This window comes from Rhincodon typus, chromosome 11 (assembly GCF_021869965.1).
Source record: "Rhincodon typus isolate 14 chromosome 11, sRhiTyp1.1, whole genome shotgun sequence".
Lineage (NCBI taxonomy): Eukaryota > Metazoa > Chordata > Chondrichthyes > Orectolobiformes > Rhincodontidae > Rhincodon > Rhincodon typus.
Window position 1 is genome coordinate 46,244,365 of NC_063342.1, and position 13,989 is coordinate 46,258,353.

Consider the following 13,989-nt stretch of genomic DNA (forward strand, 5'->3'; position numbering starts at 1 on the left):
GGAGTTGGAGTAACTGAGTGGATGCAGGAGATTCAATTTTGTGAATGCTATGATTTTTAGAAGTTGTATTGTGAAACATTACAGCAGATATGTATAAATCAATCTGTATAAACAGTGGAGGGTCCTTTTTGTAAGGAATGATTTTGAGGGATATCTGTTGCATTCTTACTTTTAGTCTTTCTCGAATGTCACAGGCATGGATTGCTTTGTTGGACGTTTAAAAACCTGCAGCGTTACAAGGGTTAATGTATGGTGACGTTCCTGGATCCAATCATATTCTGTTCTTCAGTAGCTGGGTCAAGAAATGCATTCATGAAGCAGAGTGCTCAGAAATGCCCCAATCCCTGCCATTTACTTTATTCAATAGAGGGGTAAGATCAATTTAATTTGTCAAAACAGGCAGCCCTCTACAGCATCAGAGTTTGGGCGTGGCAGATCGCTTCATTAATTATGAGATGCTCTGGTCCATTTGGCACCATATCAAAAGATATATTGAAAATGAAATATTTCATTTATTTTTATGGGGATATTATTAATAAAGAAATGTTCTCAGTGAATGCATTACCATTTATTCCTTTAATATGGTATTCTGACTGTGCAGAATATCCTTATTATAAATAGGTAAGATATTTGAATGTGTTCTACAAGATGTTGAAAGAAATTCAGTACCTAAATTGTTAATACTCCAGAAACGTGCACACTTAGACTGTGGCTACTGAGGGTAGGGAAGAGACGCTTAATATTTAATGAGCTGTCTGGGAGTGGTGGCACGGATGGGTGGGGAAGGAGTAGGGGGGGTTGGTGTATCTGGTAGGAGAGTATGCTGATCAGCAGCAGTTGACTGTGCAGCTGTCGGCAGTGCCTGTGTGAGCAAGAGAGGGAGTGAGAAAGAGAGACAGGGAGAGAAGGAGTGAGAAAGGAGCAAGAAAGAATAGGAAGGGAGAGAAAAGAAAAGGGATACAGGAATCATGTTGTGCTGCATTAGAAGAACTAAACAGGTACAAAATGTTTGTCTTTTCTATTGAAATAACAATTCTGCAGTGATCTGCCTTTTCACAAGTTGAAATTTAAATACTTTGAGCAATATAGATGCTTGAAATGGAGAATTTTTGTTTAAAAAAAAGACAAAATTTTGGGACTGCAAGATATGAGAGATCTGCATGAAAATATGAGGGGTTGGCCATTACTAGACTGAAGAATAAAATATGAATTGCAAAATAATGTTTGTATGTTAATGATATTTTAAGATTTGATAAAATATATTCCAGATGCAATTTCATATTTTAGTGACGACAGTGAATTGGAAGATTATTATAATTCAGGTTTGGCTCTGAATTTTTAACTGAATTTTAAGATTTTTTTTCTACAGCAAACAGTTAAAATATCTGAAAGCATCAGGTTCTGCAAAGCAATTGGATTCAGCCAGTACTTCATTTGAGGACTGTTTTTCATTTGATATTCAACAAGCATAATGCAAAATCTATGGGATTGAAGCTAGTACCTAGTTTGAGGTTTTCTTTTGTTGAAACAACTATGAATTACAACAAATTTACCTTAAGCATTCACAATGTTATGCACAAAGGTCACATTTATAAAATTATAGTAACAGTTACTACAACAGTGAGCCAGAGTGTTGATAAGAATGAATAGCCATTTAAAAAAAATTATGGCCAGTTTATCAGTTAATTAATCGAATCTTGTAGTGGAATTTCAGCTTGTGATAATCGAATGGTTTGGTTGCAGAGGTACAGCTTTGGGAGTGGCACCTAATGTACAAGGCTAGCTAACACAGAACACTGGTCCTTGTGGTGGAGTCTTTCCTAACTCTCCTTTGTGTGCTGAATGCATTTTGGAAGATAGGGTAGTTTTCAGTTGTTAATGTCTAAAAGAAAAATGTTTTTAAATTTGAACACAAAGTCTAAATCAAATATTGAAAAGGACATTGATATTTGAAAAGATATTCAAACCTTGATGTGTTTTAGACATGAGAGACAATAATCCTTTTTTGTATTTTTTTAATGCAGTAAGATTTTGGAAAATGCATCTGGCGGGCAGGTGACCAATGCCAACTTTATAATGGGGATTTCAATGGCTAATCCCAGCATGAGCAACAACCTTCTATGTCTCTGTCTAGTTATTGGATAGGTGGATATAATGGCCACATATGACAACCAATTGCTGTATCTCGTTTACAGTAATTGTACTGAAACTGAAGGGAGATATTCCTGAAAAGATCAACTTGCAATTTAAATGGCATGGATATTCTGATTCAGTCAGGTTAAGGTTAGAATTAGCATTCACTATAAAATCCAAGTGCATTTATTAGAAAACACAATGGAAGTTTCATTAATCAATTTAGTGATGATGGTTTAGTTGAGTTACAGTACAATTTATTTTAAGCTAATGGATAAGATAAAATTGCATTTATCTGAGGCTTTCAGTGTAGTTTAAGGTATATCCATCACCTCAACCCTAAATTTGGACATTACCATCTTTTGAAATCAGATTTTCTGAAAGGGATGTATTATTGTACAAATATCAGACCTTCATAAATCTTTCAAAACCTGAATTGTAAATTGCTAGAAGACCCTTCTCAAAAAAATGGAAATTTAAAACTAGATGACCTACATTAAAATAAATCCATAATACCATATAACAATAAATGGGTCTTCCTTGAAGTAGAAGCATAAACATTTGATTGTGCATTGACTCTCCATTCTATACAGGATAATTAATAGAAATGATTTGAAATGATTGCATTTTTCTAATTTATAGAGTACTCTCAGGTTTTAAAAAAATGTAATAAAAGAATGTACACTGAGTGACTGGTCTTTGCTTTATGCCTGAATTAATCCCAGTATTTATTAATCATTAATAATGCACAGTAGCGTGTTCATTAGTTCCTAATTCAATTCATCCCCTATCATTTGGCCTGGACTCAGTTCAGGTGGCTGAGATGTCCAACCAACATTTAACTGAACTAAGCATTTCCAATCTATCTTCACAGGAAAGCTTTATTCTGTACTGGAAACTTCCTTTTGATTTTTTAAAAAGGTAGAGAAAATGTTAGGATGGGGAGCAGTAAAATTCAGAGTACCGAAATAAAGTGATGACTAATAAATTTTAAGTATTCCAAATATCTGCAGTCATCGATGAACAACTAGCTAATAATTCTTGATTAACCAAAAAAAGGTTGAACAATCAGTTATTACAGTGTAGCAAAAGGCGAGCCCAACTAAACAATAAAAGTCTGACTTCTGGGCAATCTTAATTGTACTACAGGGTAATTGTTATTCCTGTAAGACTGAAAATGTAGGGAGTGCTCTCTGTATATGAAGAAAGTGGGTTGCCAGTCCTCTGGAGAATTTACATCATCATTTCTGAATCATGCTGATGATGTCAACCTTTGTGCTATATGCTGAGCTTTTGTCACACAGTAGACCTAATGTGTTATTTGTAGGTGAACTTGTTCAAAACCGAAATGCAAGTACTCCTTATTTTAAAAAAAAGAGTGTAGGGTATATGCCGTCTCAGTGTAAATGGAATCATCTAGATTCCATTTCCACTTGGCGTATTATCCTGCATGATATTTTAAATTTGTCAGGATGAAATGGATTCAATATTTGTCATTGGAATCTGTACCTAAAGGCATTCAATTGTCTAAAGTTCAAGAATGATTGTGATCATTAAATATTTGCAATGCTATAAGCTCACTGTTGATCCTAATTAGCAGCTTTCTAGGAAGCCCTGGTCCACAGACAGACAGAAATAATTGTGCTTCTTTTTTTTTGCCATTCAGCCGAATGGGTAGGTATTCTGATATCTCTTGGACCCTGGATTGAGTCGGACCTTTTGACAATATTGAAATAATTATTTCAATTTTATTTCCTTTTGGTTACTTGTGTATATATAAACTATTGTATTCTTGCATTTGTAATGAACAATGATCAGTGTTTACTTTTTGGAAGGTATTTCATCTGTGTCATCTCAAATTATGTATGAGGCTATTAAGACTTGTACAAAATTTACACATTCATACATACCGTACCATCCATCATTGGGTGATCATGACCAAGAGTCAAGCTTTCACTGAAAATGTAGTCATAAAATGGAAAAGGTACCACTGCAATAAACTCTATTCCATGTCTCTGATTTCTAATTATATTGGAAGGCACATCTCAGTTGAGGGCAGACGCCTCCCTGTGGGAGGGCAAGCAAGGTTGGTTGTGTGCCTTCTGGCAGACAGCCAAGACGTACATTATTGGAGATCTGGAAGCATATTGCTGTTGTAAGGTGTGGCCCCCAGGCAGTGCTAGTAAAGAGAGACTATTAGGAGGACAAAGACAGTGGTAAAGCTTCATGACATAGTGCATACAGTTAATGGGGAAAATGTATTTCTAAATAATTCAATATTTACTGTTATATTTTTCTGATATGAATGCTATTAATTAGAAAATCCAATCAATAAAATTGTCTTTAAGTGATTTGCATTTTTATACTGTTCAATAAATAGATTATTTGAAATCTTAAGTAATATTGTAAAACGTCATCCTTCAGTTTTTTTTCTGATTTCATAAATCTTTTTGGTTCTCCTTGGGGACTTTTGAATAAAAGTTGTTTCAAATGATATGTAAATATTGAAAAACACGAATGTGATTAAATTTGTTGCATGGTTTATTTGGAAGAATGCATAAATGTGACATTTGAATGTTTAACAAGAGTCACTTTTAGCTGGCTTACGATCGGGGTTTACTAAATAAAGTAATGGCTGTGACAGATTTGAAGATTTAGCTGCACTTCTGCGCAATCAAGATTGTACCAGTTTGTCCTGAAGCTTCTAAACTATTTTCTTACCTAAGAATTTGATACCAAGTGCAAAAGATTCAACTTCTGCAATATTTAATAGAAGCAGATTACATATTGCTCACAATATGTATTTTTGTTATTTGTTCTTCATTATTGTGAGCGACCATGATTTTAAAAAAAAACTTTTTAAAGCGTCAAATCACTGCATGATGTCACAAATACCTCATGAACACATAGTATCTTGTGACCGTTAATTTCAGTGTCTAGAACAGTGTTATGTAAAATCCCACCACAGGTCTATGCCAACTGAACACAACTCTGTCCAACTCTTGTTTCAGAGATAGCAGGAACTGCAGATGCTGGAGAATCTGAGATAACAAGGTGCAGAGCTGGATGAACACTGCAAGCCAAGCAGCATGGCCTGCTGTGTTCATCCAGCTCTGCACCTTGTTATCTCTGTCCAACTCTACATTTGTTTTCTCATTTATGGTGACCTTATTGTCAAAACGGTAGTACTTTTTTCTGCTTTCTTTAGTTGCAAGGAGCTTCAAATCTACTTTACACCTGCCCAGCAGAAAATGGGAAAGAAGCTACAACAATGAAAATATTTGGGACAGGTAGACAATTTATAAATAAGGGCAAAACAAGCATTTCTAATCAGGAAATGCTAGTTAGTGTTCCAGGAGTATCTCTTCCTTCCATGTGTTAGTACAATGTAGAAGCTTCTCCCTGTCATTTTGTCTGCCTTCTATTTTGATGGTGAAAGTATCTTCCTTGTAACAGATTTTCACCATGTAAATTATTATATTTTATGTTGAACTATAACTGATTTTCTTAATTTTTTTTTGATCTCTAATTGGGAAAGAAATGAATACATTGCACTTGTTGCTTTAATCCATGTTTCGAGAATGGTGATGAAGAGGAACAAAAAATTATAGTACCTTTAACATCATGTAATATAGTAGCTGAAAACTGTGATAACATTTGACACCTGCATCTTATTTTGCAGCCAGATCACCCGCTCACTGCTAAACAGTGAGTGATAATGGTGTTGAAAATTATGGAGAAAGTCATGATCCATTAACATTTTGTTAGTGAAAAGTAGATACATGAAGCAATGTTGTAATATGCAATGTAGGAAACAACTATGGTGAAAATTATTAAAAGAAACTATAGAAGAAAAAAAACTTGGATTCAATTTGAACTGGAGTCCAGTTTTCAATAAGTGAACAGAAACATTAATTGGGAACACACCCACAGCTTCAGTAGTAATTCCCAAATCATCATTAACTTTCAGGCCTCAATTAAATTCAATTCCTGACAGAAAATCCAGAGTAACCCACAAGCTATTTGTCAGCAAGAGGCAATTGGCTGGATTGCTGGTAGATCATCCTGTAGGGTACCCATGATCAAGGAAGGGGGGAATTGCAGCAAATTCTGATTAAACATCCCAGTGCCTCACCTCACCTGAAAGGAACATGGAATAAATAAATAATTCATTAAAATGTTCTTCCAGCCCAATCCATTATGCTGCTTGGTTGACACTATTATCTTTCACGTAGGCCACACTTTAAAATTTCTGTCAGGTTCTTGATTATGTTCAACAAGCAAATTGTGTTTCACTGGTTTTGGATGAGTGCTCATCCTACCAACTCAGGAGACTCGGTGAAAATGTGAATCCATCAGCTCCTGGCAGCCTCAGCTTGGGTAAGTGATGTGGACACATTTGAACTCAGTTTCCACCAGGTGGGTAGAGTAAAAATCACTCCTTTTTTTTGACCCACTAGATACTTAATATTCATGAATAATAACGTTAAGCATCATTTTTCTTTGCAATCCTCCTTCTATCCTGTATTGGTTGGAGCTACATTTGCCAGGTGATCAGTTATCATGGTATACTAGACTTATCTGTTGTGTTATCCTCATACATTCACTGAAGCTTGTCTACATCATTCTGTGTCTAGCATTCAATTGTCTAGCTCAAATTCTCCATCTGCTGCTCTCCATCTTGCCCATGGAAGAGACCTCTATAACTTTTCAGCACTCATCAAATGGCTAAAACACTGACATTTTCTTTTCTGGGCATCATTTTTAATTTACATTTGCTTTTGAATTTTGAACACCTCCTCATTTGTCTTATGTCCTGTATTTGGAATTTTAAAATTTAGCAAAAAAACAGTAGGTTTCAGACACCTGTCTGGATGCAGCTCTATTTGTCTTACTTAACATGAGAATGAGAAAGGTCTGCTCACTTTCAGAACAATCTGACATGAGCAAGCTCACACTATTAATTCAGTGTAATGGATATGTAATGGGTGAGATCAATAATGAGCATCGGTTGTTCCCTCATCAGGTAGCTAACAATAGCAAGCATTAAAATTGGCCGATCTTCAAAATAAAGGAATAATTAAGATGCACTCTGTTTCAAAGCTACTAAATTTGCATTCTTCCTCATGGACAGTGAGCTCTGAGAGCCCCACATTTGCAGGAAACCTACAATTCTGGCATCATTTCACTGCAGCCATAAAACATTGTGCAGTCCAGTGGAAGAGTCTGAAACTTGTATAATAAGGAGAGCTTTCAATCGCTGAGTGACCAGCTGGTGTGCTGAGATTACTGTGCAACATGCAAGTCTGCACCAGCTTTTCTGGCAGTTGACGTGATGCTTTCAACCTGTTTCTGTCTTCAATTCTCCTTCTGTTTGGCCCTAGTAATTTGGTGAGAACCTGGCAGCTTAGGAACAAAGGTTATCTTCTTGAGATGTGGCCAATGAAGCTTCTCAAACCCAAATATAAATGAAGAGATGAGGCATATCAATACAATGTCACCATTACCCAATGCCAATCTCTCTAAATCACTGGATTGAAATTGCATGACAGTGCATCTTCAGGTACAGTACACTCCCCCTGCTCTACTTCCAATGGACCTTTTGACTTTGTCCAGACATGGAAAGAGAAAATTGTTAGAAGCTAGACATAATTGCATATTATTGTAAAAGAGAATTTGCCTAATGAAGAAACAATCTTTATTTGTATATTGTGAGATGACCATTAAGTAATAGATGTCACAAGTATTGCAATTATTTCACCTAATTGTTGCATCCATTGCAATAGCTAATGCAGTCTCTGGGTGTAATATTACTCTGGATGATATTGTATAAAAAGTGTAAAATATCAAGAACACAATGTCAATTAAAGTTAACACTATCAGCTCTATGCCTAATGTTGCCATTGTACCCCAGCAGCTTGAGAGTGCTTGAAGGCATGAAGTCCCTCTTTCCATTTGTAGGTCTTCTCAATGGCATAGTATACTGGTTTGTCCTATAAAAGGAAGGGAGTCTTTGTTTACTGTGCGGAATTTGGGCAGCACTGGCTAGGTATGCCAGTGAAGGTAATGGTGGGCTACAGTCCATGTGTTGTGGGGCCACCTAGAGTGCTTTTAGGAAGGAAGGTCTGGGATTTTGATCAAATTACAGTGAAGGAATACAGCTAGAGAAAGAGGCGGGGAGAGAGCTCCGAGTCAGGTACATAGTTTGGGGTAATTTGCAGGTGGTTGTGATCTCATGAATTTGCTGCTCTTGTCCTTCTAGGTGGTAAAGTGCCTTGGGGAGTCAGGGGGTGAGTTACATGCTGCAGAATTCCCAGTCCCTGGCCTCTTGTTGTCAAGGTATTTTTCGAGTTCAATTTGTGTTTAGTGTGTGGCATATGGCAGAGGCCTGAACATCTGTATGTGAGGCTAGAAGAGCTGTACAGTTCAAAGAGTCATAAGGCATGTGCAAGAGAGGACATTAATAATTAAAACTGTGAGAGGGTTTAGAAGAAGAGGCAGCAGCTCTGGGTATTGCTGAAGGTTCCTCCATTGATTGGATGAGGAGAACATGAAAGGGAGCAGATCAAGATTTATGAAGAAGTAATGGAATACGCTCCTCCGATATTCTGGAAATAGACCATTCCTCTCCTTTTTATTTCCATCTCCTGAAGTATCCAGTGTATTGATGGAGAATCCAGACAATCTCCCAGTAGAGAGTTTTTGTCTTCTGCTGCACTGAAGCCAGTCTCAATTGAGCTCTGCTATGAATACTTTTTTTACCCCCTTTTAAGAGAAAGCAGCGGGAATAGACATCAGGACCACCAAAACTCTCTTCTTCAATGGGCAAGTTATCCAATAACCAATGCAATTTGTGTTGGCACCTTCCCCATCTAATGTATATAAGACAGACTTGATAAAAGGTAACACCATGTCGACGTTGTAAGGCAGGAATAAAATCCATTGAATGCTCCCTCTGATATCTTTTTAAAAACATTTTAAAGTTTTGAACTTGTTTTACTTTTGTTATTCCGTGGAACTTCACTTATGTATGAATCTATTGTAATATCTGTAAGATCATTGCATTATGACAGTACTATCATGCCATCTAAATTACATAAAGTAACATTTTATTTACCTGGAGATTGCTTTTAACAATAAGGCAGCTACATGAACCATTCTTATTTAACTTGAATGATTGGCAGGCAATAATGGTTCCTATACATGCAACTATTAGATCCTTGGCACTAATACATACTGGACTGAATGCTGTTTGAATGGACATGGAATTGGCCAATTTGAATCACTTTGTACAAGTAACTAATTGTGTGGCATTCCCACTCAAAGTTTTCTTGAGTGCTAGTTGGTAACATGCTCACCTCTGAATTAAAATATTGTGATTATAAATCCCAACCTGGAATTGAGCCATAATCTTGGCTCACACTTCGGTTCAGTCCTGAAGTGACATTTTACAGATCTTAAACTGGGATCCTGTCTGCTTGGTAAAGAATAGGGACATGTCCCAGAACTCCTGGTGGACCTGATGTCAATTCCTGCTGGTATCTCTGGGACCTGGACTGTTCATGGTGGAGTTCAGCTAGAACTGTTTTCTGTGCATTAGAAGACAGAATGTGTACTGGGAGATTGCCCAACTTCTCCAACATGCTGGTAACATCAGTAGGAGAAATAAGAAGAAAGAGGAATGTTTTATTTGTTGCAAAATAAATATTATTTAAAAACAAAGGTAGGTTAATCATCCATGTTGCAGACTGTAGGACTGTTCTGTGCGTAAATCAAAGGGTATGAATGTTGATCGCTAAGTATTTTACAGATTAGGTTTGCCTACAGGACAACTTGGTATGAAAATTGATATTGGTATGACAATTGATATTGGTATGACAAATGCTTTAGGACATGAAAAGGACTATGTAGATCTTCCTTTCTTATTACATTGACAAAACTCTTCCTTGTGTTGTTGTAGTGCTCTAGCAATTTCCAAGGAAACCATTTTTACTTTAATTTGGGAAGAGGCCACTTACCCTGTAAAGCACTGAAAATGTAAATTAAATGAGTTAATTTTGGAAGATATCATATTTCCAGTTTGTTTCATACAGCTTTCTTCTGTGGTTCCAGATGGATTTGTCAGATTACTCGAGGTCTTCTGCCACCATGTATGCACGTAGTCTTATTTGGTGACAACATTAAAGATGTGAACGTGATGTGATTGTGTTAAGATGATGCACAACATGGATTTTCAATAAAAGAAAAATGCAATGGACCTCCTATTTATGAAAGCATAAAACCAAACATCATTTCCAAATAACCAGAAAAGGGATGTTGTTGGAGAATTCTTCAGTGAAATATGTCAAAGGAGTGTGTTTGGGGTCTCCCGTATAATTCAAGAGGATTAAAGGTTTTATTTCATGTGGTATTTTCCAGGGAGGGGAGGTTATCGATTTCACCTGAAAGAAGGGTGACATGAACTGACCAGAACGTTCATGCTATCTACCTGTAAGTAGCAAGTCCCAAATCCAAAAACATGCGCTACTTTCAATTGCTCCACCACCTAATGGTAGCATCCCTCCCTTTGAGCCAATAGGCTCGTGTTTAAGTCCCACCTGTTCCAGATGCGAGTAATAAAAATATAGGGAATTGCAATTAGCTCGGAATGGGCTAAGTTGTGACAGGGTCTGTTTCTGCTCGGGGCAGTGTGAGAGTTGAGTTGTCATCATGATTCCAGGAGGTGTGTGATTGTCTAGTGAAAAAAATAAAATAAACATAGTATAGTTCCATAGAAAACAAAATATCCATTTAAACTGTTGTTTGTTTATAAATGCAATTATGAGTGGTTGCTTGCAACAGACATTTCTAGGAACAGAAAGTGCATCATGTTTCATCTGTATGACCACAGGTAAAAGTACCACAGTCAGTCAGGATGTTACCATGAAGACATCATGGTGGTTGGAAAGCATTCATTCATACACAGTTTGAAATATCAGGCTATGCTGTCAATAATGTGAAGAATCTGCTTGTAAGTTATTTGATAAAAAGCATAGCCATAATCACAGAATTGTTGCACAGCCCATAGTACCTTCACCTATCCTTCAAACTAGCACAATACTTCCACAAATAAAAGTATACTTCTAGCAATAGCTTCGATAAATTATGATGTCGTCACTGCATGTTATCTTTGTAGTCTGTAGTCTGAATCTACACTGAAGTAGTATATGATTAAGGTGTATTTTTTGATCTGCAGTTCGGACACAAAACTAATACAGGCATCCATGTGATATCAGGATTGTATTCAACAGCAATCTTTAACTTCATGGCCTAGCATATCCCTCACTGTACCATTACCATTGAGCTAAGAGTCCAGTGAGCAGTGTAGAAGAGGCAAAAGTCATTGTCTCGTTCCAAACTACTGAAGTTACACTGAAAGCATAAACTTAGATCTATAAATTAACTTTTAATAGAATAAAATGGACAGTTTTAATAAAATTTTGATAGAATAAAATGACCTTTCACACAAGTCTCAAGCAATCATTTGGCACAGAGCCATAAAAACAATATTTGGGTTGAAGAGACAGTCAGTTTGAAGGACCATCTTAAAGAAGGAAAGAGAGGGAGAGAGCAAACAACAGTTTAGGGAGGAAATTCCAGAGGTTAAGGCCTAGATAGAAGGTACAGCCACTAAACGGTGGAGTTAGTAAAATGATCGAGAGGCAAGAACTAGATGAGACATCTTGGAGTTGTGGAGCAGGAGGAGATTATGGAGATGCAGGGTGGCAAGGCTGTGGAAGAATTTGAAAACAGGGATGAGAGTCTCTAAAGTGAGGCATTCCTTAACTATGAGGTAAATTGAATCAGTGAGCACAGGGAGATTTAAAAAGTGCGACACGAGTCTTGGATGACCTGTTTACAGAGCATAGAATTTGTGAGACCAGAATTACATTGGATTAATTAAATCCAAATCCAACAAAGAGACAGATTAGTATTTCAACAGCACATGATCTTAGGCAGGTTGAAGTCGGATGTTGATACTGGGTTAATTAGTAATCTAAGAAAAAGTCAGTTTAGGATAAAGTAAGAAGAATCCAAATGAATTCTGTAGTAAATGAGAGAGAGTCCAAAACAAATTGTAAACTTAAATGAGAGTTAGTTACATATGTGTGTGGAATGATCCAACTGAGATTGATTGGGCAATTAGTCTAAAATGTATGCTGGGAAATAGAGTAGGAAACATTTAGAGATGTATTTTAACATGGTCAATAAAAATGCTTTCTATGGTAATGCAAAATCTTAGTATGGAAAATACAGCTGTGGCTTACTAGAATGTGTATTATGATTGGCCCATGATCAAAGTGTATTTATGTGCAAGGTGCATGTGTTTTCTTACCCTGAGTATGATTTGTCCCATTAATTTTTTTTAAAGCAGAGGTCTTGTGAATTTAACAAATTATTTACTATAACACACCATGCTGAGGGAGGTTTTATAAACCCATCATGAACACAAAGCTGTGTATAGATTGGTTGGAGAAATAAGATTGTACTTTTAGTGTACCGATGAGCTTAATGTGGTAATGTGACTCTACCTCTGCAGTAAGTGCCAAAATGTGCTGCCTCTGGCAACCAGTAAAAATATCACTTGAAACATGGTGTCAGACATGATGCTGCTGAGATTGGAAATCCATTCACTCAATACTATAAGATAACTGCTGTAATGAAAAGGCAGCAAGGAGTGTGCAGCTAAAATGCATGGATTTTAAGAATTATAAAACTACTGGTTGAATCGAAATGTTTCTGAATTTTCCTGTCTCTGCTACTGTGGATATGAAAGAACGTATGTGACAGAGTTGATTTTTCTTCCACCACTCTTGATGATAAAACTAAGCTTATAAACTAACTAAACTTATGAACTACAGAATTACTTTTTAAAAAACTGAGAAAGTTAGCAGTTCTACTACCAGTGCTCGGGAAAGAGCGCTTATGAACTTTTATTGCAGCCTAGATTTCACTGAGGAACAGAAAAGCTAAATGGGAGAAATTTATGAATTTATTTTATTTATGAATGGAACTTGTTCAACGTCAGAGCTCCAGAGAAGAGGGAGACTATTGAGACGTGTCACTGCAGCATACATCTATCTGAATCCTGTCAGTTTGATCAACTGAAAGATTATCTCATCAGAGGTGGAATTATTTTAACACCAACAGAGAGACAATGACAGCACATCTGCTGAGAGATAAGAAACATATATACATCCAGAAGCTCTGAAACTGTCAATCATTAGCATATTCATGGAGAATGATGAAATTTTGCATTGTGATGAAAGGCTGTCTATGCTGAGTGAGAACAACATATGGAAAAAGGAAGAAATATTAGCAGAACAGCCAGCAGAAAACTCAAGGCTAGAGGACTAGATGTAAATTTGCAGACAGCATCATATAAAAGGAAAAGCAGTATGTTCAGGATGGGGAAAGCGAGACTCGAACTGAATAAGATGATCTTTATATGCATGTTCCTAGTCAAAAAGAAACAAAATAAGCTTTTGGAGATGGCTATTGGGAAATATCAATCACGATTCTGACAAACCAGTCCACGCTATACAACAGGTTAGCAATATTAGATGTAAAGGTGATAAATGGTTTGTGATTATTAGAATGATGACTGGAGAAGATTCATATCAAGTGAATGTGAAATGTCAGATAGTCACTGCTTTGTGTAACTTGATGAGCTTTGCAAATCTGTGCAAAATAGCTCAATGTGCTCATTCAAAAAAAACCATTGAGAGTAAAGTTAAGTCAAAATTATGGAAGATCCTCATGTCAAAAGGACAAATGAAACTGAGAGCATAATATAATGAGAAGAATGAAAACCTG

At 36.5% G+C, this 13,989-nt stretch overlaps 1 protein-coding gene across 1 annotated transcript in view; it reads left to right on the forward strand.

Annotated features, from left to right (window-relative positions):
- The first annotated feature begins 856 nt into the window (after window positions 1-856).
- gap43 (growth associated protein 43) overlaps window positions 857-13,989 on the forward strand; it is a 241,745-nt gene continuing 228,612 nt past the window's right edge. The window contains exon 1 of the mRNA XM_048603238.1: window positions 857-998. Coding sequence (XP_048459195.1) covers window positions 969-998 — 30 coding nt within the window. The 5' untranslated portion in view covers window positions 857-968. The remainder of the gene's footprint in view (window positions 999-13,989) is intronic.